This window comes from Parambassis ranga, chromosome 16 (assembly GCF_900634625.1).
Source record: "Parambassis ranga chromosome 16, fParRan2.1, whole genome shotgun sequence".
In the NCBI taxonomy this organism is placed as follows: Eukaryota; Metazoa; Chordata; class Actinopteri; family Ambassidae; genus Parambassis; species Parambassis ranga.
The window spans coordinates 15,063,419-15,090,013 of NC_041036.1; the positions used below are offsets into that span (position 1 = coordinate 15,063,419).

Here is a 26,595-nt window from a genome sequence, read left to right on the forward strand (position 1 = left end):
AAAAGGAACAGGAAGAACTTGAGATAGAAAGATAGAAGCCAGGGATAGAAGGGACAGCACGGACATAGATTTATTTCAGAGAAGAGAGCTCTTGACCTTAACGCCTTTACAACTCCCTTGCTCCTCTCCAGCCAAACCTTTGAAAATCACACTCGCACCTGCAAGCACAAAACCTTTCTGACCTTATTTAGGGCACCTATACTCCTGGAGGAGGCATCGGTGAAGAGTTTGCTGTGCAGAAGCATGACTCTGGCGATGAGGTAGAGGCGCAGGAACATGGGCACACTCAGCACCATGTCCAGGTCAGCCTCGGCCTGCGAAGGTGCGTACGAGAAGGCCAGCCGTGCCCGCCACTGAAACTTAAAGTCCCCAGGCACTGGATGGACCGCAGACACCAGCAGCTCCAGGGCGATCAGCAGAACCCTCTCCATCGTCATGGCGATGCGCCAGTCGTCCGCGCCGTTGTCGATGACAAACAGCTGCAGAGACAGGAAGGACATGAGGAGTCACACTTCTGTTAATGTGTCACTGTGAAAACTTTTCATCATGATCTGGCACAGTCCTCTCATCAGAGCAGTTGACTGATCTGATGATTAAAGAAACCAGCAGCAATTCAGAGCAAATGGCTTTCCCGAGATGTAAAACACCATCCATTTAATCAGTATCTATTCAGTCTCTCCACACAGTGCTTTGGCTCATTTTCATATAACCTGCAATTCCTGCCGTACTAAAATTAAACCTAAGATGCTGAGTCATCTGGAGCAGCAGTAGCTCTTAAGCAAAACAGGGTTCTAATTATCACAATCAAAATATTGTTTTTTTAAATAAAGGCCACTACGCTGCTATTGCTGCCAGCCTCATGGGCATGTGCCCAACTATATTACTTTAATTGCAGTTTTCTCTCTATGTATGTTGATGTTCAGTGTTTGTAATTGCTGTGGTTACACTTGATATTGTCACCAAAGCCGTCGTTATAAGGAAGTGGTAAGAGCAGGTTTCATTACAAGGCGCCCTCCTCCAGACGGTGCTGACAGGAGCTGAGGGTGAGGGAGGCGCTGGCGGTGGGGCTGATGAGAGGAGAGGGCGGTGGAAGGAGATGGATGAAGTGCAGAGGAAATGAAGAGATAAAGATAGTAGCGAGGGAATATCAGGGAAAGGAGGGCACTGCAAAAAGGCTCCCTCTTTTTTGATGTTTGAAGAAAATTACACATTGTGCAGTTCTCTCTGAGGCATGTTGAGAACCGATTGTAAACTAAACCACCCTGACAGGAGATTTTTGCTGCAGACCGAAAAGGTTAAAGAGAGAGAGAGAAACAGAAAGGTCGTGGCACAGGGAGAGAAAGAGGAACTCCCTGCTGTAAATCAGCTGAGTTTACCAGATGCTGCACTGCCCGGAGAAACAGCCAGTGCTAACAATCGCTCTCTACCACATGATTCATCTCAAGGGCTTTTAGCCCACACAAACATTTATTCAGGAAAACAAAACAAATACAACAACGGGTCAAACGTCGGAGCGAGCAGGCATGACAGCTTAGTGTCATAGCCCACTGGTCACTGCCGTGACTGAAGCTCTGCCACTTGCTTTAGCCTCGTACGGACACACACACACACACACACACTGGGAATTTATCATTATCTATATCAGGCACAGCAGGGTGAGTGTGTTTTCCTTGTTCTGGTGTCGCACACATGTTGCCTACATGTGCACATGCATAGACACATACATGGCCTACACACACACACCTGAGTCATTGTGTAAGCTATCATTTGAGCCAAGGGTCAAACGCTGGCTGGATTCTTTAATGATTTCAGAGAGCATGTGTGTGTGTGTGTATACTGTACTTGTGTATATTTGTGTATGCCTGAGCGAGTTTGAGAGTGTGCAGACCCAGCCTCGTCATGGTGACTGTTGCCAAGGCGACAACATCAAAGAGCAGCCAAGCTTAATTAGGATCCCCAGTGAGAGAGAGAGAGAGAGAGAGAGAGGGAGAGGGAGAGAGGAAAAGACAAGGAGGAAAAGAAGATACAAGAAAAAAGAGGGAGGTGTGTGTGAGTGTGTGTGTGACAGCAAGTGAAGAGGTACAGGGAGAAAAATACAGACAGGTTGTCTAACACTCATGTTCATTGGTGAGGTTTGTGCGTGTGTGCGATTACTCACATTTTGGTGACAAAAATTGTTTTACACTTTCACATTATGGGGACTCACCAAAAAGCCTAAATTATTGCATTTCAGAGTTGTGACTCATGTTCTGTCTTAGGTTAGGGTTAGGAATGGAGTGCATGTTAGTGTGTGTCATTGCTGTGTCCTGTTTCTGTGTGTTTGCTACGCACCAATAGTTTCATAAAAACTGAATACTTTCTGTCCACAAACCCAGTCATCATTCATTTTTGTTCTCCCGGTGTGTGTGTGCCTATTTCCCCTCTCTCACTGAATGACATTTCTCCAAATCAAAACCGAGGTGATCCAGTTTCTTGCCACAGGAGGAAATGAGCGCCTCTGCCTTCGTCTTTTCTCTGCACCCTCCCCTCCGCTCCCCCTGCCCTGTCCTCCTGCACACTCCTGCTGTTGGTCTTTTCCTGGCTAAATCGCCACGAGGAAGGGATAAATAATTAAATTCCATTAGGAAAGTAATCTGTCAATGGCGGTGAGTGAGTGGCACTGCCCCTACATGACCAGGACAGAAGGGAGGGGAAAGGTAGCGGTTGCTTATTTACTGTATGTGTGTGTTTGTGAGCCATCAGGTGATAAAAAGATAGGGAAGATGAGAAAACAGTTAAATTGGTCATAAAGAACAAGCCCATAGGGGGGGATAGGAACACGATCACAGAGGAAAAATAAATATGTCCCATAATTTTAACAAACTGTGGCATCCTAGTGCAGAGGGCAGGGGGCGAGAGAAGGCAATGGAAAGCAGATAAGACAGAAGGAGGGCAGAGTAAGAGAGAGAAAAAACAAACAGCGAACAGTGGAAAAACACAAAAAGTAGAAATGTGTGAAAATGACAGCACTCTACACAGGTGAAGGTGTGAGGTCTGAGAGGACACTTTTCACCCTCGAGCATCAATCTCTGGGTTTGTGACCCTTCCATCTTTCTTCGTCGAGCCATCCATCTATCCATGCCATGACCCCTTCTGGTTCCCCCGAGGCCATCGTACCTTTGTAATAGTGTTAAATCTCTGATTGCAGATGTCTCTCATCACGGAACCAGACACAGCGCTGGCCAGACTCAGCAAGGAAGACATGCAGGGATAATTCTGCACACATGCACACACTCCTATGTTCATGCACACATCCAGACAGCCCTGTCAAATGCAGCACCCACTCTGAAAAAGAGGTAGATGGAGCCCCATAGTCTCATTAAGGAGGCAAAGACTAAACCTCAGTCTGGGACAGAGACAGGCCTAATCACTGAGGGAGACGCTGACGGAGAGAACACTACACATACTTTCACACGCAGCGTCGCAACTCTGGGGAATGTCTGGGTCCTACAGCATGGAAATCCCTGGAACAGGCAGAAAATAAGTGGGGCGAGCCAAACAGACACACACACACACAGAAGCACATCTTCACACACCGTACCGTGATATATGTGAATATTCAGAGAGGATAACACGCTTTCCCTGACTGTAATTGCAGCTCTGAGGGAACACCCCTGTGGCTGTTTCTACGCAGACGAGAGAGGAAAAGAAGGGGGAGAGGGTTCATCCAAGTGAAAAGGAAGTGTTGGAAAAGTGTGAGATATGAGGACAGGTTCACGTATGCAGTGTGTGCATGTGTGATTCTGCCTACTTTGCCACTAGAAAGTCTAAAAACAGAAACAAGGAGAGAAAAAGAAGGATTCCACTGGTGGTGTCTAGAGACCAGGAATTTCCTCCATTCAGTGCAATTATGAGAGATGCACTGTGTTACTAAAAATTGCCAGAGGCTAGTGAGACACAAATGGCATCTGATAAATTAACATTTCTTGGAAATATGTGGGTGAAATGCTTCTTTCATGTTGAGCGTCTAAAGTGGACGCTGTGGTTTACATCCCTCTTACTTCCCCTTCCATTATAGTTCCCAGGGCGGATGTACATTATGCAGAACATGACATCATAAAGTGACTGTCCAAGTATTAGACAACTTAGGACTGCAGCCCTTTTTGGAAGACTAGCGCTCGCTTTATTATCCTAATGCCATCCTCCCTGCTTTTGAGTGGCTGTGAGTGCCAAGCTGGTGTCTTCTTGATCAATGGACTGCTTCTGAAAATTCTGCAAAAGTAACTGAATAACACAGTTCACTAATGCTTAAAGTGCACTAATGGACTGGAGAAACATCCCATTCTTACACCTCTCCTCAAGTTCCTGTTTGATTCAATTCAACAACTCAATTTTTTGCCTTTCACGTCTGTACTTATTTCAAGTTTATCAGCTAAAATGAATCAGTTCGTTTTTGAGAGTTATATGTTTTTTTTGTTGCTGGGTATGCAAAAGTGTGTGTGTGTGTTCTAAAGGAAAGACAGGGATGGCAACTGGTGAGCAGGCATGTTAGTGAGTCACTCAATAGACCAGAACATTTCAAATACATGGAAAGTGCATGTGGATGTCCCTGGGTGCAACATGTAAAAGGACAGATAAGGTGTAAGCTTCCAAAATATTATTCTTTAATAGTTTTTAAAGCAAAATATTCAACCCAGTCTGGTTTTGGCCTTTTGAATCATGTTTAAGATTAGCCTAAAGGCCACTTGGAAAGTGTGATTCATAATAAAAGGCATCTTTGTGGGAGTTTTTTCTTGATTCATCATTAGCAAGACCAACGGCATTCCAATCCTCAGCCACCATTATTTCTGACCAATCTCAGCCAATGGGGCTCACTGTTAACTCAGACTAATGGCATGTGGTTGCAAAGTCAATCGCAGCACTCTAAAAGCGTCTCCTGAGTTTATGTCAGTCATAATAATTCCTCATCAAATACTAACTACATGTTCACCTATAATTTTACAATTCGTGCATGTTTGTGGAATCAGTTCAGGCAATGGGCATAAATACATTTTTCTAATATTACTTAGCTGTTGTGTTAGCTACAAAAAACAAACCCAGATTCCTTCAGATGATACAATATAAATATGACGTGAATATGAGCACAAATGACATACTCTCTATCATTAACCCCTTCTTTATCATCTATAGGTGTAAACAAAAGAAAGCACACTTTTCCTTTGGTGTCTTGAATACACCTACCATTGTACATGCATGATAGACATTGAGTTTTTTCTTTTTACAATACACAGTTGTAGCAGTACCAACAATAGTTTGAACCAAGCAGCATCTTGTGAGCAACTACGGGCAGCTATGACCCATCAAGTGTGACGTCAGTCCGCAGTGAAGGCAGCACAAAACAACCTTTGGGTTGAATGTAGTCATTAAAGCAGATGTATATTTCATTCAATGTGATATTCCACCATGAAAGTGTTTGCTGTTTTCAAAGCTGACTTTACCTAAGGTGAAGAGTGTTATGATTCTTTATACATAAACTGCACACATCTACGCGAGTAGAAGCACATTTGTAGGAACAAACTGTTCTTTTAAGAGCTTAAGTTGTTTATTCTAGACTGCTTTCAGATTAAATGTCATAACTTTTTTTTACCACGCCACAGCCAGCAGGGTCTGATGGCCTGCACTCACAGTCCAATCCACTGCTTTTATGCAAATCACAGAGCAAAGCTGCAAATACCAGACGTGACACATCACCAATAGCCGACTGAACAGGCACTTGAGAACTGCACATTTTTGCCAAGACACTATCGGGACACAGAGAGGTTATTTTCCTCCAGTGAGGGAATCCAAGAGAAGAGCAAAAAGTGGCCTAGATTTCTATTTAGTTTATTGCAACACTTTGACGATTAGTTCTAAAAGCCAATATAAATATATGGAATGATAAAGGCTGATATTTATAGATATAGGCCATCTGTCCTGCAGATCAGTAAAACCCTCAAATTTTTCATTTTTATAATATTTCTGATGTTTATTTGTTCAATGCGAGAACAATCACAAGAACATAAGAGAGAGAATTTGGTAAGAATCAGAAGCCATCTTTGTTAAATGTTGGAACATGATTGATGAGTGTGAAAATAAAACATTTGGGTATTTTAACAGCCAATATAACTGTTGGAGGATGTTTGGTGGCTGATTTGTACTTCCCTGCTTTAATCCAAAATGCACATAAACTAATAAAAGTTCCAACACCAGCAGCTTTTATTTAAAGTTTGTCTTTTTTTGGCCAGGATTCTAATGTTTACACAAAAAAACACACCCAGCGAGGCACAGCTGACTGAGCACAAAACTGAAATGTTCTTGCTTTAAATCAAACATTTCTCACGTCAGCTCCTCGTCTCTTTTCCCTGTCACTTTTCAGCGTAACGCCAGAATGATGACACACACACACGCACACACTGTTTTGTGTCATGTCTGTCCCCAGGGCAAAAATGTCAGCCTGGGCCCTTATTTACCCCAACATGGAAGTTTCATTATTTCCTCAGTCAGCTAGAAAACAACACAAAAAGGTCAAAAGATGGACTGACACCAGCCCATCAAATGTAAAGGTGTTCTAGTTTCCCAGGTTTTGTGTCACAAAGCAATAATTCTGATGTAGTTCTGATAAAACAAATTAAAGAGACTTTAAAATGGTACGATCTATATGAAAATAACTATTATTTGCATCATTACAGTACAGAGTTTTTTTCTGTTGTCAGAAATTAAAGTAATTCTCTTTACTCTCTCTCTTTACTCCTTGCTTGCCATAGCTATATGCCATAATGTCCACTGCACATTTATGGAAACTCAGACCTCACCCGGCAACAAAACTGATTGGCTGATAGGTCGCAAATTGCAGACAGCTGTGTGAGCGCATAGTATGCCGACTGACTCATATATGAATGTCTGTGCGGGAACTAATAATTTCTCTGCGTGAGAAACGCAAGGTGTGGCGTGAGACTGTGAGAACTTGCATGAGTCTCATTCTCATTGCATGAGACTTGAAAGACCTGATTAATCACTTTGAAGAGAGTTGCCTTTGTCAATGTGCACAGAGCTTCAAACTATGGCCACAGCTATGTACTGAAAACACTAGCACAAACAGATGTCACTGCTGATGCACACCTTATTGTAACAGTGGCACTGTTACGCTGTTAAAAGGGGGTTAAATGTGGAAGGGGACTTGATAATAAATGCAAGCTAGCAGCAGAGCACTGGAATAATGTTTACAACATTTTAGGGTAATACAACCTCAGACAACAATGTGTGCGGTGGTAGAGTGACATGTGTGTCTTGCACTGAGGAGAGGCTTCCACTCTGACATAAAGCCCCAACTGGTGGAGGGCTGCAGTGATCTTTGGGTTCTTCTGTACCTCTCTCACTAAGGCTCTTCTCCCCCGATATCTCAGTTTGGCTGGACGGCCAGCTCTAGGGAGGGTTCAGGTCATCCCATATGTCTTCATTTTTAAGGATTATGGAGGCCACTGTGCTCTTAGGAACCTTATGTGCAGAAATGTTTTTGTAACCTTGGCCAGATCTGTGCCACAATTCTGTCTCTGAGCTCTTCAGGCAGTTCCTTTGACCTCATGATCCTCATTGGCTCTAACATGCACTGTGAGCTGTAAGGTCTTATATAGACAGGTGTGTGGCTTTCCTCATCAAGTCCAATCAGTATCATCAAACACAGCTGGACTCATATGAAGGTGTAGAACCATCTCAAGGATGATCAGAAGAAATGGACGCACCTGAGTTCTGGTTCTGAATACTTAGACCATGTTATATTTCAGTTTTTCTTTTTTTAAAAATCTGCAAAAATGTCAACAATTCTGTGTTTTTCTGTCAATATGGGGTGCTGTTTTTCTTTCCATATCCACTGTAAGTTTGTCTTCTGTGGTTAATGGAAAACCGTAATATTTCTCCAAGTATTCGTTTTCCTAAACCAAACCAAGCAGCAAGTGAACACAACAGCAACACAAAGCTAAAGTAAACAGGATATGAAAACAAAGCTAAACAAGGACACAAGTGTTATGGTTCATCATGGGAATCAAACTTGAGTTGCAAACATTCTGTGACAGAGGAGTCCACCACCATCCTGCAGCTTCCCTAGGGCAACAAGGTTACAGCCTTAACAACCACACACACACAAACACACACACACATCATGTCGTCCACTGGAAGGAGCAGGATTTCACCTGTGTATAGTATTGGATGGAGTACACCTCAGGCTTTTTGGGGCCTTGCTTCATGCTCATGCCATGTTCCTGTTTTGCTCTGATTACCACTTTTTCCTAACAAGATTATTACTATCAGTAGCTAATAAGAGCAGAGATGCGTTGATGGCATGTGAGTAAGGGAAATATTTGTAATTTGTGACTCCCTATAAATTACACTGTAGCCTAGATGGATGGCTTGTCCTTGCTTCATGCTGAGAACAATTAATTTGGGCTGTCCCCCGACAGATTAGACAAGACAATGAAAGAGAGAGAAGAGGAAGAGGGGAGAAAACTTCCAAAATTCAAGGAAATTACAGCAAAGAAACAAAGGGAGAAAATAAGGGAAAAGGGGAAAAGGTAAAAAAAAAAGAGAAGGGTTTTTAGAAGGAGAGAAAAGAGGATGTGTTAAAGTACAACAGGAGACGGGTGAATAGGTGAGAAGTTGAATGCTGTGTAACAAGGGAGAAGAGCAGAGTCTGGAATAAAGGATGTGAGACTCAACAACAAAATTGAATTGAAGCCCAGTGGAGGAGAAGGGAGACAGATCTAATCTGATAATGACGGAGAAGCAACGGGAGAAAGCAGGAAAAAAGAAAGACAAAGAGAAGCATACTGATGGTGGTAAACAAAAGTACTGTGAGATAAAAGACTGGAGGAGAGAGAGAGAGGATGGAGATCAGAGAAAGAAGGAAAGAGAAGAGGGGTATAAATGGCAGCTAAACCCGATAACATCATTCTGATCTCCAGCGTCTTGGCCTCACTGGTGCATCTGTATATGCATGTGTGTGTGTATGTGCGTGTAATATCCTGTTACATGCTGGGCAAAATGCTCCAGCAGAGTGTGTCATAATCTCAGAATGAGATCTTTGTTGAACAATGCCTTTCATTTTGCACGACATTACTTCTCATGATGTGTGTGTTTGTGTGTGTGTTTGAACCTTCCAACAATAAAAACCAGGGACAAAAGAGAACATTTTAAGCTGTTCATGCACATCAGCAAACAGGCTTGGCCCCAGCAGGCAGGTGATCAATGATGAAACATAGTATGAATTTAATGAAGCATGTAAAGTTTCAGGTGTGGTCTACAACAATGAGATTTCCCCTAAAACCACCAAATGTTTCATGTTTTATATTTTTCTTTCAACAGGGGCTAAGATAGCTACTGATTCCAAGCTATCCATGCTAACTCCAACTCCAAATAATCAGTATATCATCAACTTTACCGTTACTACATTGATTAGCTCATTACTAAGGATGCACCGAATATTTGGTAACCGAATATATTCAGCCGAATATTGCAAAAAAAGCCACATTCGGCCTTCGGTTTTGTGAGTTTAAAGCAAGGCCGAATAGTGGCGTGTGATGCAATCACGCAATGTACAGTGACACTGTTACCTGGCGCCAGTTAACATGTCGGCGGTGTGGAGATATTTTAAAGTGCATGAGAGCAATAACAGGATTGCAGTTTGGTTCCTCCACATGGAACTTTAGCACTACTACATCACACTTGTCACCTAAAAGCCAAACATCCCAAACAGCATGCTGAGTATGAGAGAGAGAGACGCCCACTCCGTCTGTGGCCGACGTCTTTGACAAGAAGAAAAAGTTTGCAAAGGACAGTGCCAAAGCAAACAGAATCACAAAGAAGGTAATGGAGTACATGGCTTTGGATGAACAACCGTTTAGTGTCGTGGAGGACATTGGCTTTCGGAGGCTTGTGGAGCACATAGAGGCCCTTTACACCATACCTAGCAGACGGTATTTCTCGGATGTGTGCTTACCGGAGATGTATGACTGTAATAATATAATAATAACAATAATAATAATAATATAATAGACTATTTATGCAATATCAAGAAAACTGTGAAAAACTTTGATGTTCGGTACTATTCAGCTAAGCTTTTAATTTTCTATTCAGCTTCGGCCACAATTTTTCATTTCGGTGCATCCCTACTGATTACCTAAAAGTTAACTGGTGAACTGGCCAACTCCGACTCAGGATCATAGAAACCAAAACACATTTGTTGATGAAGATTCTCAGTTTGCTAAATACTGCAATTCCATCAGTGGCCACTTGAGGCTGTCTTGATGGCCATGTGATTTGATACACACAAAACTATATAGAAGGTCACTGTAGGAAGCTGTTTAAGGACTGACCTTTTAAAAAATGCTAAGTAAATGGATGAATGATCCAACGCTGTCTATCATGAGACAATTCATCACATCAACTAACCCCCATTGGCTGACATCACACATGCAACTTTCTCACAGCATGAAGAAACACCTGTGCTTCACCACAAGTATATAGCTTGAAAGCAAAGATGGCTTTGTGTGATTTTGTAATTTTTTTCTGACATCAACCGCCATTCGTTGCCTACACGGCGATGGTTGGAGCCACTGTGCAGGAAAGCTTCTGTATGGGCAATGCCACAAAGGGTTGGCCTGTCCTTACTAGATGAGATATTACCAGCATTACAAATGCTAACCTCTGGGTTTACTTTCTAGCAAGGTGTTTTTGAGTTGGCTAAACTGTTTGTTTTGTTTTGAGCATGTCTAATAATCCAACTGCAATGTCACTGTGCTCCCTCAGCGGTTTTAGTGAGTGCAGTGTTATCACAACCAATATAAATAAAGGCCAAACCAATGAAAATAATTCTCAGGTTGTAATCCAGAACTATCCTTCAAGCTGTCAGCTGCTGTACAGTAAAAACATCTATAAATTATCACCATACAAACTCACGTTATTATCAGAAGTAATTTTAGGTTAAATCCCCACATCGCCTCCCCCTAACCGACAACACAGCAGTGTCCTCCCCTCACTCCAAACTTCATTTAATCAAAAGGAATTATTTCTCAGGTAGATTAATGGAAGAGCATTTTCTCTCTCTCTCTCTGTCAGAATACAGTAGCTATTCCCTATCTCTTCTTCTCTTGTCAGTATTAGCATGCATGTCACGTGCAGCAGTCACAGTGTGCATGGGCGGATGACTGACTCCGTATGTGAATGTGACATCAAGCTCTTTTATCAATGAATGCTAAACAAAATACGCACAAAAATGCACGCGTAGCACATATGCGCACTGAACCAAGCCCTTTTCACCATGAATTTTAATACACAGCGGCTTCCTATTAGAGACTGATAACAGTCAATCAGTCCCTGTGTATGACAGTGAATTAGCAATCACCATCAGCTTATTGATCCGCCGACTGAGCATGAACTTCAGAGCAGAATGCAAAAGAAAAAGAGACCTGCTTGAACTTTAATAGACATTTCCAGCAACATCCGAGTTGTGATGTAATGAAAAAAAAATCACAGCATTAAACTAATATGTAGTTAGATGGATGAGTGTGGCTCTGTGGTTTAGCTGGTGGGAGTAATAGCTAGTGTGGGGGCACTCTTTGCGTCTGATTCCCGCAAGGCTCCCATAAATAGTCAATGTGCATCAATTGCAAATGGCTTCAGATGAAATCCCTGGCTAAATGACCATGCTACCATTGTATTAGTGAAATGACAGACAGCATAACAGATATCATGAAGCATGAAAGCATTTCTGATTGATATTTTCAGCCTAACAACAGTAGAAGGCGGTGTGTGTGTTTGTGTGCACAAGGGTTGTTTTTGTGTTCTCCGTGTATCTGTTGAAGGACATGATTGTTATTGGCTGAATGTGCATTTAACACACAGCGTGTATCTACTTGATGCAAAGCCATGCAGACTGTTTTGTCGATCCCGTTAAGACTTTCATTTATGTCATTAATTGGCTTGAGTCGACACACACCTGGTCCCCTGGTCTATATCAGGAGCCTGAGGGACAACAACACAATATGTACACTGTGGAGAGAGCTCATGTGGGCCTCTGCTTTTATACCAATCCTAAACAAAAAGTCAAACAGAAATATAATAGGTGCGGTTTAAGCAAGTTTCTTGCCAGGAGGGTTATGGACCCTCCAAGTGTTCTATTAGCATAATAAACTAGCTTCTCAAAGAGGAATTCCTCTATGTCACATACATTGTTTTTTATACTGAAATCATAATGACACAAAGACACACACTACAGTGGTCTTCTACAGGTCCATTGAATATTCTGACCCTCAGGGTCATCAGAAGCTGCAAAATGTTTCTTCAAAAATTTTTACTGAAGTAGATTCCATTTCCTGCATTCTGGTGGATTTCAACAGAATGCAAACACAAATTTTACCTACAGAAGTAAAGGTTTAACTTAATAACTATTGCTGAGAGATTCAATAATAACTCCTTATTAATTTTAAGCAATGATGACAAATACAAAACAACATACGAAAATGAAATGTTTTTTTCAACCTTAACAGCCCCAAGTCAGCACTCTAACCACTAGAGTGTTGAGCCTAATCAGGCTCAAACCTCTTTCAGGATACCTGAAAGAACGCTGTGAACCTGCACAACAGGTAACTTAGTTCACCACGAGTCTGTGCTGAACTGTTTGGTCTGCTTGTCTTGATCAGCAATTGGCCGCAAGCAGTTCAAATAAAGTGACTGAAAAATAGAAGGGAAACGCCGCTCTTTACTCCTTGCTTGCCACAGCTATATGCCATAATGTCCGCTGCACGTTTATGGAAACTCAGACCTCACCTGGCGACAAGAGCCGGGTGAGGTCTGTGTGAGTGCGTAGATGCTGTCTGACTCGTTTATAGGACGGTCTATAAGAATTTCTGTGTGGTGAAGTAATAAATAATAAAAATAATTTCTCCGTGTGAGAAACGCAAGGTGTGGTGTGAGACTGTGAGAACTTGCATGAGTCTCATTCTCATTGCATGAGACTTGAAAGACCTGATTAATCACATTGAAGAGAGTTGCCTTTGTCAATGTGCACAGAGCTTCAAACTATGGCCACATCTATGTACTAACAACACTAGGACAAACAGATGTCACTGCTGATGCACACCTTATTGTAACAGTGGCACTGTTGACAGGGGCTTAAATGTGGAAGGGGACTTGATAATAAATGCAAGCTAGCAGCAGAGCACTGGAATAATGTTTACAACATTTTAGGGTAATACAACCTCAGACAACAATGTGTGCAGTGGTAGTGGCAGAGTGTTTTTTCTTTGCTTGTTGAAATAAATTTTACTGCCTGAACAGGAAGTTAAGAGAGGCACTGCAGAAGCAGTCATTATGTTGTAATGAATGAAGACTGTTCTTTGTTGCATCTGTTGGCCTTCAGTAAGCATTTAGTAGGTTTGTTCCTGACATTTATTTATTCAGCTGTGTGGATACAGGTGAACTGAGAGACAATAGTCATGTTCTGTAGCAAATCAGCACTATAACTTTATCTTAAGAGGATTTGTTCAGTATATTAGCCACATTAATTTTTTTCCCAACTCCTAGTCTGACATCAGTTCTGATGTGTCCGTACCCACCACTTCAACAAGTGTCATTTGGTTCTCCATCAGAAAATCCACAGAAGAGGGGTGTTTAACTTCTATCACTAGACTTTGATTCATTCTTTAATAAACACACTCTCATATATTCTGACTACCCTTGTAAATGTAAAGAAAGGTATATGTGGTAGCATGGTGTGAAAAGGATGCATGTGCATGTGTTTTACCTGGACCTCCCGTGCATGATAGGCTATGATGAGCCCCAGCAGGATGATTGTGGACAAGCTGATCAGACACTTAAGGGCCAGAGAATACATGGAACTCTGTGGAGAGGAAAATGACACAATTATTATTACAGACAAGCAGCACATTTCTGGATTCTACATGTCTAAAATGACTACAATGCCACAATGACTGGCTTACTAACACCCCAAATGTCCCTCTGTCACTTTTCTGCAATAATCCATGTGTACCATAGCTGCACTGCCTAAGCTCAGACAAAAATCATAAAAAAAAAACCATGAGTTTCAAAGGCTGAGCAGAAGTCAAATGATAGTATTCCACCCATCAATATCACTCTGCAGTCAAGCTTTAAGTCCTTTGCTTGTCTGGTTTCATAGGGCTTATAATCAATGCACTGGGGGAAGTTCGGATCAATACAACTCATAGCACTTCAGTGGCTTCTTTAACCCCCTCACCTCGCACGCTCAACGCTTTCTTGAGTCGTCATGTGCTTGGGCGCACACATATAAGCACATTAACACAGTTAATCACACACCTGATTTAGACAAAGAGATTAAAAGGAAAAGTGCATTAGATTGATTTGTGAGCCGTTCTCTGGTGAGGATACGTCTTCACTTAGGAAGTGCATTTACTGGTAAATGCATGACAGAACAATGGTCATATTTCTATGACTACATACCTTTTCTACAGGGCGAAGAGATATACAGTATACTTATGTCTGACCTGTGGTAAGATGTCCATTAAACCCTTAATTCTGTTCTAGCCAATGGTTTAATCACTTTTACAGCTGTGAACAGGGTACAATAAACTGTAGGTCACTATGGCAACAACACTGAAGCCTCACTTTTTCAGGTAACTTGCAGGTACCAGCTGTCTAATACACAAAAGCATGTTTAAGATTTTAATGCAGTTTCAGTGTCGGTTGGTCGCCCACTGTGGTCTAGACTAACAAAATCATTCTGGATCGACTGCCATAAAATTCTGTGATGACATTCATGGCCGCAAGAGGATTAAATCAGATTTTTCATCATCACTAAGTTGTCACATTGAATTTTTGTGTAGCACCACCACCAGGCAGATATTTTTGCCTGAGAGTAAAATGTGACCTCTCCGAGAGGTTCGGCGGTAATCTCCACGTGTTTATCTCTTACTGATAGATACTGATGAAGAGTCAATTTAATTTTAATTACTCTGAATAGGATTATCCAGTCTGTGCAGTCTTATTATTTGTATATATGTAGAATGTGATTGTCATAAATACTAGATACTTGGATGATACTTATAAATAATATTTAAAAAAAATACATAGTACAGTCACCAGGGAGGTAAAGTATTATATGGTGCAGTAAATACCCTTTCCTACTACGTCTGTGCGCTAACCTCAAGTGTCCCTACTGAAGATGTAAAAGTCATTTCTTATACAAAAACAAAAAAATATCAAAGACCCTGGTGTTAAAATGTCCATCATCACTATTTGATCCATGATGTAGAAAATAAATAAATGCCTGTCAGACCCTCATTGGTCTGCTGATGATAAACTTAACTTTGTCAGAATAGTTCACTAGGTTTAAATTTATAATGTACCAACACTTAGTTTTTAAGGCTTTTCCAACATACCCAATACTGCCAAATAAAATGATACACGCTGACGCAAAGTGCTCTGAATTTCAAACAAACCAGTTTGACTAATTTTCTAAGTCTTAGAAATGAAGCTGGCTGCATTCTGTCCTCTGGTTTCTAAAAGCCACCCTCGCTAAACTGATTCATTTGTCCACATCAGCTCAAGGACTATGTTTTGAATTGCAAAGTATGAAAAACAAACACCCAAAGTACATTTATTCAGCAAGGTTACATGATGAGCACAACAGTCCAAGGGAGAGTTGAGTCACCTTAAGACTTGAGATCAGGTATGTCAGCAGTTAAGTAGGATGCTGCTAAACATTCATCATCAAACACTCTTAATCTGAGACTGCACTGAGTGGAGACACATATTACTCAGCTTTTCCTCCATGGTGTTATTAAGTAGAATCCACATTGCATTTTGGGTTCATGAATATATATTGCAAGTCAGCCTGCTGGAAAATAGAGTGTGTTAGTGTGTTATTGTGTTTATTTAGGGTCTCTGTGGATGCTTCATGGCCTTAATGGTATTAATTTAACATCAAACACACACACACACAGAGTCTAGTTTGTAAATCCTCACTGACACCCTCCTCAGTGGAGTATTTATTTTCCCATTAATTATGAAAATCTGAGATGACTGGATACTAGCCTTTCCACCATTGGTATAATACAAAAATCCACAAATGCATATAGACACAATCACATTTGTTGCTTATATCAGTGTGGTTATGGGCCACTGCACAACACTACAAAATAGCATCCAGCTTTGGATTCTCACTGTTTTGCTCCATCAGCTTGCCCAAAGCTCTGCCTTTTTGCTTCTCCAGTCTCCATCTCTCCCTCTCTTCTACTAACATCTCATTTGTACTCACTGAAGCAAACGAGGTGCAAAAGAAGCCAACACTGTTGTGCTAATAGGAAAAATGCAGGCTTCAGCTTTGGCTTTCAGCATCTGTTTAAACAGTCACAGTGGTGACTTGGAGTTTACATCCTCTCTCATTTACCCTCAGCCGTCTGCTGGCCGTTTAGATGTTTTTACAGTTCTGTCCATTACTCTGTCAAGATCATTTTGCTTCTGCCTGTTTTCACGTCACTTATTCTGCCACAGCCATAAGAGAAACATATACCTGCAGGCTCTGTTCATTTTTAACTGTTTTTTTTTTTTTTTTTGCACCAAGAAGACAGAAACGGTAACAGACGTGGACAGCTACATACACACACCACCACAGACCTTACATTATGTCCACTAATGCACAAACATTTTCAGACTTGGGCAGATGGTGAACCTCACCTGTCTTGAACCTCCAAAAGAAGCATAACATGGGGTTTTAATTAAAAAGCTCATAATCTGTGACAGGTTTGCAGCCAGTTATAGAAGTTGGGAAATATGCTTATTTCCCAATATTTTGCTGAGAGAGGAGGTGATTAACTGAGCTTAAAACAGGAAACAATGGGAAATGGCTGGTATGCTCTGTCCAAAGATCAAAACCCCTGCAACCACAACCACCCCTTAAACTCACTAATTAATGACAACTTGTGGTTTCACAGGTGGATTATGTGCAGAAAGATTTCTCAGCTAGTGAGTTCTTTTTTTCTCCAATTTGTTTAATCCTTCAATATATACCATGGGACTATATTAAACCCAGTCTAATTAATTTATTCAATTCAATTAAACCTTAGTCTTTCTCAAATCTCCAAACTATTTTATGTTCTTGTGAATGTGCATTAGGATAATAGACAGTGTCTTTATTCTTCTTGAAAAGTTACGGTACTATACAATTAGGTACCTGTGTTATAGTTACTGTATTTTAACAGCATATAAGTTAGTTAAATCTTTGCATCATTGCTGCCACTTTAAAATGATGGTCTGGGGGGATCATTACTGATGGATAATGAATCATTTTAAAAGGCAAACGGGAGCCGTACTTGAAGTAAGTCATGTGGAATTTGTTTGTCCTACTTAAGAATCAGAGAATGTCTCCCACAAAAACACTGGAGATGCTACAGGTCTTCCCACATACCATTTTCGAAATTATAGTAGCTACTCTGGGGTACATACCATTAAGGAAAACTATTCACATGCTATCTCTGATGTGTTGTTTATGTTTGTGGACATGTTACATCTCTTTTTTTCCCTTTTTGCCCAGCTGTGTGTAAGTGTGCATAAGTGTGCAATTACTGTGTATTGATCACTGACTCAGTAGACTGCATACGGAGATAATGAGCTTTTTGATCTTCTTTAGTTCAATTAGATTGCAGACAATGACACACACACACACACACACACACACAGAGGTAGTTTCTAGAGGGTTTCCCCAAATTGTCCTCACCGCTATTGACAAAGATGAGAGAACACATGTCGCTTACCAACACATTACTCTCATAGTGATAATTCACTCAATACCTCTGTTGGTTAATAAATAACAATGAATATGAGTGTGTGTGTGTGCTGTAATAGTTTTGCCTTGGGGGTCTCTCGCTGTCAGTGTGATGCTTTCTTGCAATCAGTCTCCAGGGAAACAGGCAGTAGACAGAGGAGCGATGTCACCTTACCAGGATAAACACATACACACACCACATATACACACTTGACTGCACATTGGCATATGCTAAAATGACCATACACACTCAATTAAATCCAGACAAAGGGAGATGTGAACGTACACATGACAGTCCACACGCAAGCACACACACACACACACATATATTTGCAGGTGCATCCATGGGCACTAATGTGACAAAGTTGAATGACGTAGCATATACAAAGAAAACAACATACACATTGTGATGTGAATGTGTATGTTAGTCGCACATGATGCAAGTTCTAACAGCCATAGTACCCATGCTTACCAACACAACCACACATACTGTCAGAGGTAGCCTAGCCTTGTTACACCGCAGGAATTAGAATATTTGTACCTGTTAATAGCAAGACCTTTGGGATCCACAGTCCCTTAGAAGCTTCTGATCTACAAGATGAAGGGAGCGTGGAGTGGAGTGGAGGAAAAGCAGGAGGAAGAAGAAGAGGAGGAGGGGGAGTAGGGGGGCTGCAGAAGTGCTGAGATGGCTGATAGCTCCTTTAGAGAATATGGTTGCAGTTGGTGGGTTTAATTCCCTGATCATCCTCATATACTGTCTGAAAAGCAGCATGCAGTCACTGTAAGTGGCATAGCAAGAGAAAGGTCTAGAAAGGTCTAGCAGTAAATGTCTGCGAGAAATGTCAGATAGGGGAGTGCAGGCGGGAGAGGAGAGGGGGACAGTAGAGCACAGGGAATGAGAGAGCTGTTGTAAGCCTGCTGAGATGGCAATGACCCCCTTGGGGAAATAGAGACATATTTAAGACTTGCCCTGGGAGGGACATAAACACTTACTGTCAATGAGAAGAAGGAAGGAGGGAAGAAAAGAAGGGGAGAATGGGAGAGAGCACTGCTGCTAATCAATGGAATCACTAATGCTTAGGGTGAGACAGAGACGATAAGTAGTCTCACACTCACACTCACGGACACACACACACGTCAAATGTGTGCATGAACAGCCTGACAGGTGAAGCTGACAACAGCTGTGCATTGCCTCAAAATAGCTGTGTGGTTCATCACAGGCCTATAATGCAGTGTGGCCCTGAGGAGCCACATGGGCCTCTGTGATCTATTGATCTGACGCAGTGACAGGTCACATGCTAGGTCCGGAAGTGTGTAAGAGCGTCAGTTATTCTCAGATAGACACATGTCAGAGGGGGACCCCTGTTCCTAATAAAATCAATAATAGAAGTGTTGTAAGAGAAACCGTCCTCATGCTGCTGTTAACATTTGAAGGTGTCAAGGTCCCGGGTCAGTGGTGTTGAACTGGTGACACTGATCATTAAGAGGACACACAGAATACGCAGGGGTTACAAACGCCCAACACCCTGCACATGTACAGTAGGAAAGATAAGTTACAATAGCAATTTAAAAAGCTCAGCTGTGCTTTTAGCTTTGAATTTTTTTTGTGTGAAAGTCGGCATTCTGCCTACGAGCAAATTAAATTATTTCACATTCATGAATTATTTCATCATCCAATATTCCCTCTGCATAATCTGTTTAAACTCAACAGCTGTGACTGAATATTTACAGTACAGGAATTTACTGCTGCTGAATACTGTACAAGAGAACTGCAACCCAATGTGTCCTTCATCATGGTCTTGAACTATGATGGACTGCATACAAGTCAAAGAAAAATGAATGGAAAAACTCAACAGTGTGCACTATGCTGGGGTTTAAATCTGTTGCTGGACATGAATATACATATGCTTACTCACTATACCCACAGTCACGAACAACATGTCCTCATGTGTTAACCTCTCTGTCTTTATCCTTCCTAACACACACGCAGAGACAATCCAACCCACCCTGTTTAGTTCCATTCTTATTCTTCATCTCTATTTTTGGGAGCAACACAGAGCAGCTGGACCTCCTGGAAAAAGTGCTTTGGTAGACACAATGGATACATACAGTGACATTTGGTCAAATACAGGAGGTATTACAGACGTTAACAGGATATGTATACATGTATGTATTTAAACCATAAAAATCTTTACCTAAGCTTTCACACCGCCTCTCAAGGACAGCTGCCATGGCGCCTCTGAAAGGCAGCATCCATTTTCAGTGTGCGAGTTTGTATGGTATGTGCATTGCGGTGGCTTACAGTTCATGTGTGGGTGGAGTGATTATCAATAATCAATAAAAGAAATCGTTTAAAGCTTTCTCCACAACCCCCCCCCCTCTCCAACCTCCCCCAGACTGGTTTAACACACCGCCTGAGCCTCTCCAGCTTTCTGTGCGCTGCCTCCCATTCATCTCGTTTTCTGATCGCTCTTTCATCCTCATGATCTCTATCCATTTTTCACAACAACCAGCAGGCGTTATCCACCTCAATTATCTAAGTGAGGGTTCGAGCTGTCAGATGGGACTACGTCTTTATCTGCCGAAGTCAATCTAAATCTGCAACTATAAAAAGAGGAAAAGAGAAAATTACAGTTGGCATCTATGTAGAATCCTAGAGGACAAGGAGCTCCTGAGATGTTTCACATAATCTTACTTCCTGTTCCTGATCAGACATCATCACCATGATCATTAATATAGTGAGAGCACTGACAAGCATATTGATCACCCTGCTCAAATTAACAAGTGTCCGTCAATTCTTATTGATAGACAATGCTGCTGGTTTCAGATGAGAACCGTATTGATCGTAACATAAGAACCTAAATCAGACTTTTCATTATCGCCTTTCCTTTTTTTTCCCTTCCCTTCCACAGTCTCTCATTCTCGCCCAGACACTTCTCTCTTCCGATCACACTCCCCCAGTTTGACGCCCACTGAAAGAGCGGAGGAGCAGAGGGAGAGAGAAAGTGAGGGGGAAAGAAAAATGAAAGAAAAAAAAGGAATAGAGACAGTCAAAATAAAAATAGAAAACTTAAAAGTGCCGGCTAGCTCCTTTGAGAAGGTCAATGGGAAGAAAGAAAAGAGACTAGGAGGGATTGAAAGAGAAATTCAGAGCGTGCACTTTCTTTAATAAAAAAGACTGTGCCTCTAAAACTGTGATTTTCATAAAGTAGTGAGTGGGAGAGAGATAAAGGAAAGAGACAAAACAGGACTAGCAGATTCTCCTAACAATGACAATGACATAAAGTATATCAGCTGGAGAGTACAAAAACAGAAACACGGAGACACACCCAGCTGGCCTATTCTAATAGACTACCTGTAAATCTGTGCATTCACATGATCTCACACACTCTTTCACATGATCAATGATCCATATATGACAAGCTGCATGAGTGGAAGTAATGTTTCCACCTTATTAGCTACAGAAACCCAACCTTCTGTGATATGTCAAGGCTAAAAAAGAAGGTTGCAGCCAGCACAGGAACATCTTTGAACTCAAAAAGGTGAGCTGAGAAGCTCCGAGGCCTACTATCACACACACACACAACCAAAATAAACAGACAAAAGCAGCCAGGGGCCAATTCAGCTTATTACACTCCCCATTACACAGACAAATGAGATCCTGGCCTCCTACTGATAATCTGCCCCCCATGTCCTCTGCATAGTTGCATTACATCACCCAGAAGCAGCAACTGTCAAGTATGGCCATTACAACACACAACTCCCTCTGCCCCATCCACCCTAACAACAATAGCAACGACACAGGCATGAGAGTGGGGTTTAGCAGTTATGAAATCAGTGACTAACAGGTGAATCGGCCAACCACCCGTGCCCTTGTGAACAGAAAGGGTAGTCAGTGGGAGGGGCTACTTAACATTCCTGGTTCAAATCCAGCCTGTGACCTTTGTTAGTTGTCAAATTAGAAAAATCAAAGCTGAGATACGATTACTGTTAGTCTGTAGCAAGGTATCACTGGCTCCTGCACGTGCCGCAACAAGAGGAGGCCTACATCACATGACTATCACCCCGACACATTTCACCTCAAATTCCAGAAGGTGGGAAAAAATTAAAACGTATGGCCATGTTTAGAACTGCAGCTTAAAGTTATGGTGCTGTCAGCTGTGATGCTTTGGTGTGTGTTATCTTTCTAGATACGTATTTTCATAGTCCCACAGTATTTATTATGATAAAATGCACCTTTTGTAAGCTAAAATAAAGTTCTAAATTGCCCACCAGAAGATTCTGGGGTTTACTTCCAGTTTAGAAGCTTCCCACTTAGTAAATTATCACTATAAACTGTCTGTAACAATTATTTTTTCACAAGAGACACATTTGCAGAGCAAACTCAAGGGAAGGGCCACTTTTATGACAATAAACCACGTCACCCACACAGATGAGCATTTCTACATATAAACCGGTCATTCCATAACAAAGACGTACCACAGCCAATACATTTTCAATTAAGACCATATTTTCCTTAATACTAAAAAGATACCTGTTAAACGCTCTGCAGTAGAGGCTGTCCTGTGGATAGGATATAGTAAGCTGTGCTATGTCTCTCTTTCCAAGCTCTCTGCTAGGAGGATAACTTTATTACGTTTTGGATGCGCGGTTTTTAAATGGCGCTCCTAGTTGCTTCCATTAAACAGGCAAGGGTTGGTTTGGACATTAAGCACAGAAGGTTCATGCGATAAAGAATAAATAATTCTTGTGATCATTACTCTTGAAATTAGATGTCTCCTGCGCTCACCCTGTATGCTTCGTACCTTTGGTTTTTTACTTGGAACACCTGTCGTTTGCCTGCTCCTCTCCTCTGCGGCGGCTCCATGTTGACTTTCATTCGCGGCTTCCTCATTAGCATTATTACTTCCTGCGCTGTGTGTCTTTTCTGTATTTATTAGAAAATTAGCAATTTTTGATGCGTGTCACGCTGGCTAGTAAAGCTAGTTAAGCTAACCTATAAGCGTGCAGTGCGGTCGGTGTTGTAAACAATGCCGTAAGCGTGCTGCGTTGCCAGGTTTGACGGTTACCCCCCTTTTAGAAACAACTTTAATTGACGTGAAAGGAGACATATAATGCCTGTTTGTAGTCTGTTGTTCATTCTATATTTATGTAGCACATTCATAAAATGTATTGGCTGTGTTATCATTGTTATAAACTACCATCTGTGAGCTACCAATTAAAGCTTGATGAGCTGCGCGAATGGTATGACTGCCATGTCGGCAACACAGTAGACTACCTGAACTCCCAATACAGACAAAGAGGTGGAGCATGAGTGGAGCAGGAAGCTCATGCTGAGTCAGTACCTGCCTGTCACTCAAAGCCCATACATTTAAGTTAGTAAAGCTAAAAGCTGTTATTTTCTTTCTTTTATTGGACCAATCTGTGAATATGTTTATTTCTGATGCAATTTTAACACACAGGTCTACTGGCTTTCAGCCCCCAGAGGCTGTGGGAAGAACTGCAGGTTTTTTTTTACACTATAGCATGGGCTTCATTCCTTAGCCCCAGAGTTTGCTGCTTGTTTTCCACTCACACACACACACACACATTTAAAAATGTAAGCTTCATAGTTGTTCATGCCTGAGCTAACTGTGTTCACCATCATGACATGTAAAGTGATCTTTTAAATAATATTCCTGGTACATCCTCTCACCTTGGAGTAAACGCCCCACGACAGCTCTGTTTCAATCACCATGACGACGATGCCAAACATCCCGAAGATGAGAGCATAGTCACTCAGCCTCTTCCTCTTCTCAAACAGCGCCCTGCGGTGACCCAGTTTATAGCCAATGTTTTGGTTCTTTCTTTTAGGGGCCTTGGAGGTGCTACCCCTGGCCCCGGTGCCCACTGCCCCAGCCGTTCCCTGCCTGCTCCCCCTCCCTGACTGTGCCCGCCTGCTCTCCACTAGTGCGTGGTTCTGGTGGTAGATGGACATCTGATTGGATGTGGAGTCGGTGATGTCATACCCTCCTCGAGGGTATGGGGAGTCTTCTTTGGATGAAATCACAATTTCTGGGGGACTCTGTATTGGTGGTTGATGGGTGGAGGACTGGGTTATTGAGCAGGTGGGAGGGGCCTCTCGCTGTCGGTCATGCCCCCCAGCGGCTGTTGCCCCAGCAACAGCAGAAACGCCACCCTCTTTGGTTTCGCTGCTGCTGTCGGATTCAATAAGGTTCCTACGGGAGGCGCTGAGGCGACTCAGGGGCTTCATGACCCCACCTGTGTATTTACAGGAGCTCATGGCGATTTCTGTGAAGGGGTTACTGTCCCTACGGTGAACTAGAGGGCTGGCCTGTCTGTGTTTGCAGCCCCTCTCCCGGTCTCTGTCTCTGTCCCGGTCTCTGTCCCTCTCTCGTTCCATGGAAGGTGAGTGGGACGAATAAAAGAGGGCGTTGTAGACCGGAGAGTTGTCCCCACTCAGGCTGTGCTGTGACCCCAGGCAGGAGGACAGTGGGGTGCTGGTGGGGTGCAGGGCATTGGGGATGGGCGGGGGCAGAGGCTGGGCTCCTGAAGAGGACAGGGGCAACTTGGGAAGCGATGTTGGAGGCAGGTTGGGCGTGGCAGGGGATGGAGATGGGGTGCTGCCATTAAGACGATCAAGGCTTGATCCTCCCATGTGGTTGGAGTGGTTTGATCCTGGCTGGTTGCCAGTGGTCGAGGGATGGGATATGCTACCCAGGGGAAGGAGGAAGCGCTGGTCCTCGTCCTCGCTCCCTCCTAGCAGAGCCAGGCTTAGAGAAGGGGGAGGCTCCATGGTCACAGCTGTGGCCACGCACCTGTCTGCAGTCAAACACACACAGAGAAGAAGAAGCGTAAAGAAAGGCTGAAGGGAAAATGATGAGAGAAATGAAGAACACAGAGACAGAGCGAGAGAGAGGGAGAGAGGATGGAGGGAGGAGTGTGAGAACGCTGTGATGAATAACAGTTTAAACAAATGAGGGACATCACTGGACTCCAAAAGCTTTAGGGGTGCACCAAAGAGGGGAAACCGTGTAAGAAAAAGTGCTGGTAATACGGGAATATGTTATTTCTTGAGTCACATTAGACTCAGCTGCTCAGTCAGCCTCTCTCAGCGCTCCCCTCTCTGTCTCCCAGTGTCTTCTTGTTCTCTCACATCCCACAATGCTTCCAGCAATCTATTCCATAAAATGTCATCTGTGTTACACTGTTGTTAGCCAGGAGGAGGGTGCAAATCCTCTGGCTTTACACCATGGAAATGAGATCAGGCTCAGAGACTAAAGGATAATAATTCCACATCAGTCAATTTTGATTCAGCAGGAGCAGGAGTGTGGCTATGTGGACGCCCCTTAGTTCACCATAAATTGGCTGCATTTGGCTGCCTTTGATTGATCCAAAACAATAACCTACTTTCAGTATGATATAACCAGACACCTTCACGGCCCCTCTTCCTCCCCGTCTGTTTGTCTACCTACCTCCAACCTCTTCTCTCTCGGTTCCTGTCCCCCAGGTTAGTTGTGTTGAATCACTGGCTGGATAAAAACAGACCACCACACTTTTTCTTTTTCATGTTGTCACGGCCATCCCATCATCCTTTCGCCTCGTCTCCTCTCATATAGCTCCTCCACAGGTCCTCGCTCGTTTCTCGAAAATGTGCGTCGCTCCCCACAGATGTTGCCTCCGTCTGCGCTCACTTGATGTGATCAGTTTGTTTCCTCCTCAATCATCGGCGATGTATCGATTGTGCCCATTTTTTTATTATTTTGTGATCCACTCAGAGGTAACCGACACGAGATGATGGTGAAGATGAGGAATAATCCATGGTGACTGGATTAAAATCGGTCAACCTGTGGCTGCACGTCATAAACCGGCAACACACACACACACACGCACAATAAGCAAAAGATGCACGCATGAACGTCAAGTAACAGTCCTTAGATGAGCAGTAAAGTCTGCGATTTAATATGTGACTCCAACGACTAACACTCAATCTACAGCTCACTGTCTCTCCGAATCAGTCTCTCACTCTCTCCTCCAACTTCTCTGCCTCTTTTCTCCGCCTCCAGACCGCCGCTCCGCTCCCATTGGACGCGATCGGGAGAGGCGAAATAAGCGGTGAAAACAGGTGGCAGGATTTGGGAGATGGGGTCGCCAAACGGATGCTATAATGTATTATTGCACCAGGGTTATTTCGGGGTTATTATTTTTACTGTAGCCGCAAAAAACATCCACGTGGAATTTGTGGCTGCTGTATGCGTAATAAAGACTATATGACCCATTTGGTCGTTTATGGCACCTGTTGAAGAAGCCTGAAGGGCGCAGGCACTGACTGAAAGTCAAAAATACGAGCAGGGAATCATTTAAACACTACAATAACAAATACAGCATACAGAAATGTACATGTGCAACTAATATTGACTTCAGATGTATAAAAATAAGGCTTGAAAATGTATGGCGTAAACACTCATGGTGGATGCGCATATGTGAGCATTAGTATTGTCTGATTTTATTGCTATAAAATAATCAATTTATAATTATAACTCCCCACAGCATAATCCCACATAATTAGACTATTCTACCTGGCCTAATCGGTTTAATATCATGGCTCTCTGCGTGCATTTGCGCACCTTAATCGGATGAGAGCAGACATGGAATTGTGTGGGAGCGGATTAGACCGTTTCCTTATAACAGGTCAACCTATCCTCTGATTATGCAACCTGACAGACATCGATAAAGCAAATAATGCAGGTGGAGGATATGAGTCCGCC

The 26,595-nt window shown here is 42.5% G+C and overlaps 1 protein-coding gene across 2 annotated transcripts in view; it reads right to left on the reverse strand.

Annotated features, from left to right (window-relative positions):
* Positions 1-25,836, reverse strand: part of kcnn3 (potassium intermediate/small conductance calcium-activated channel, subfamily N, member 3) — a 42,526-nt gene extending 16,690 nt beyond the window's left edge. Inside the window, exons 1-4 of one of the 2 annotated variants that reach the window (XM_028426223.1) lie at positions 25,303-25,836; positions 23,523-24,649; positions 13,811-13,906; positions 183-479 (exon numbers count right to left, since the gene is read on the reverse strand). In XM_028426223.1, coding sequence (XP_028282024.1) covers positions 183-479; positions 13,811-13,906; positions 23,523-24,623 — 1,494 coding nt within the window. In that variant the 5' untranslated portion in view covers positions 24,624-24,649; positions 25,303-25,836. Of the gene's footprint in view, positions 1-182; positions 480-13,810; positions 13,907-23,522; positions 24,693-25,302 lie in introns of both variants that reach the window. The other variant, XM_028426224.1, reaches the window with a different exon arrangement.
* Between the last annotated feature and the right edge of the window lie 759 nt (positions 25,837-26,595).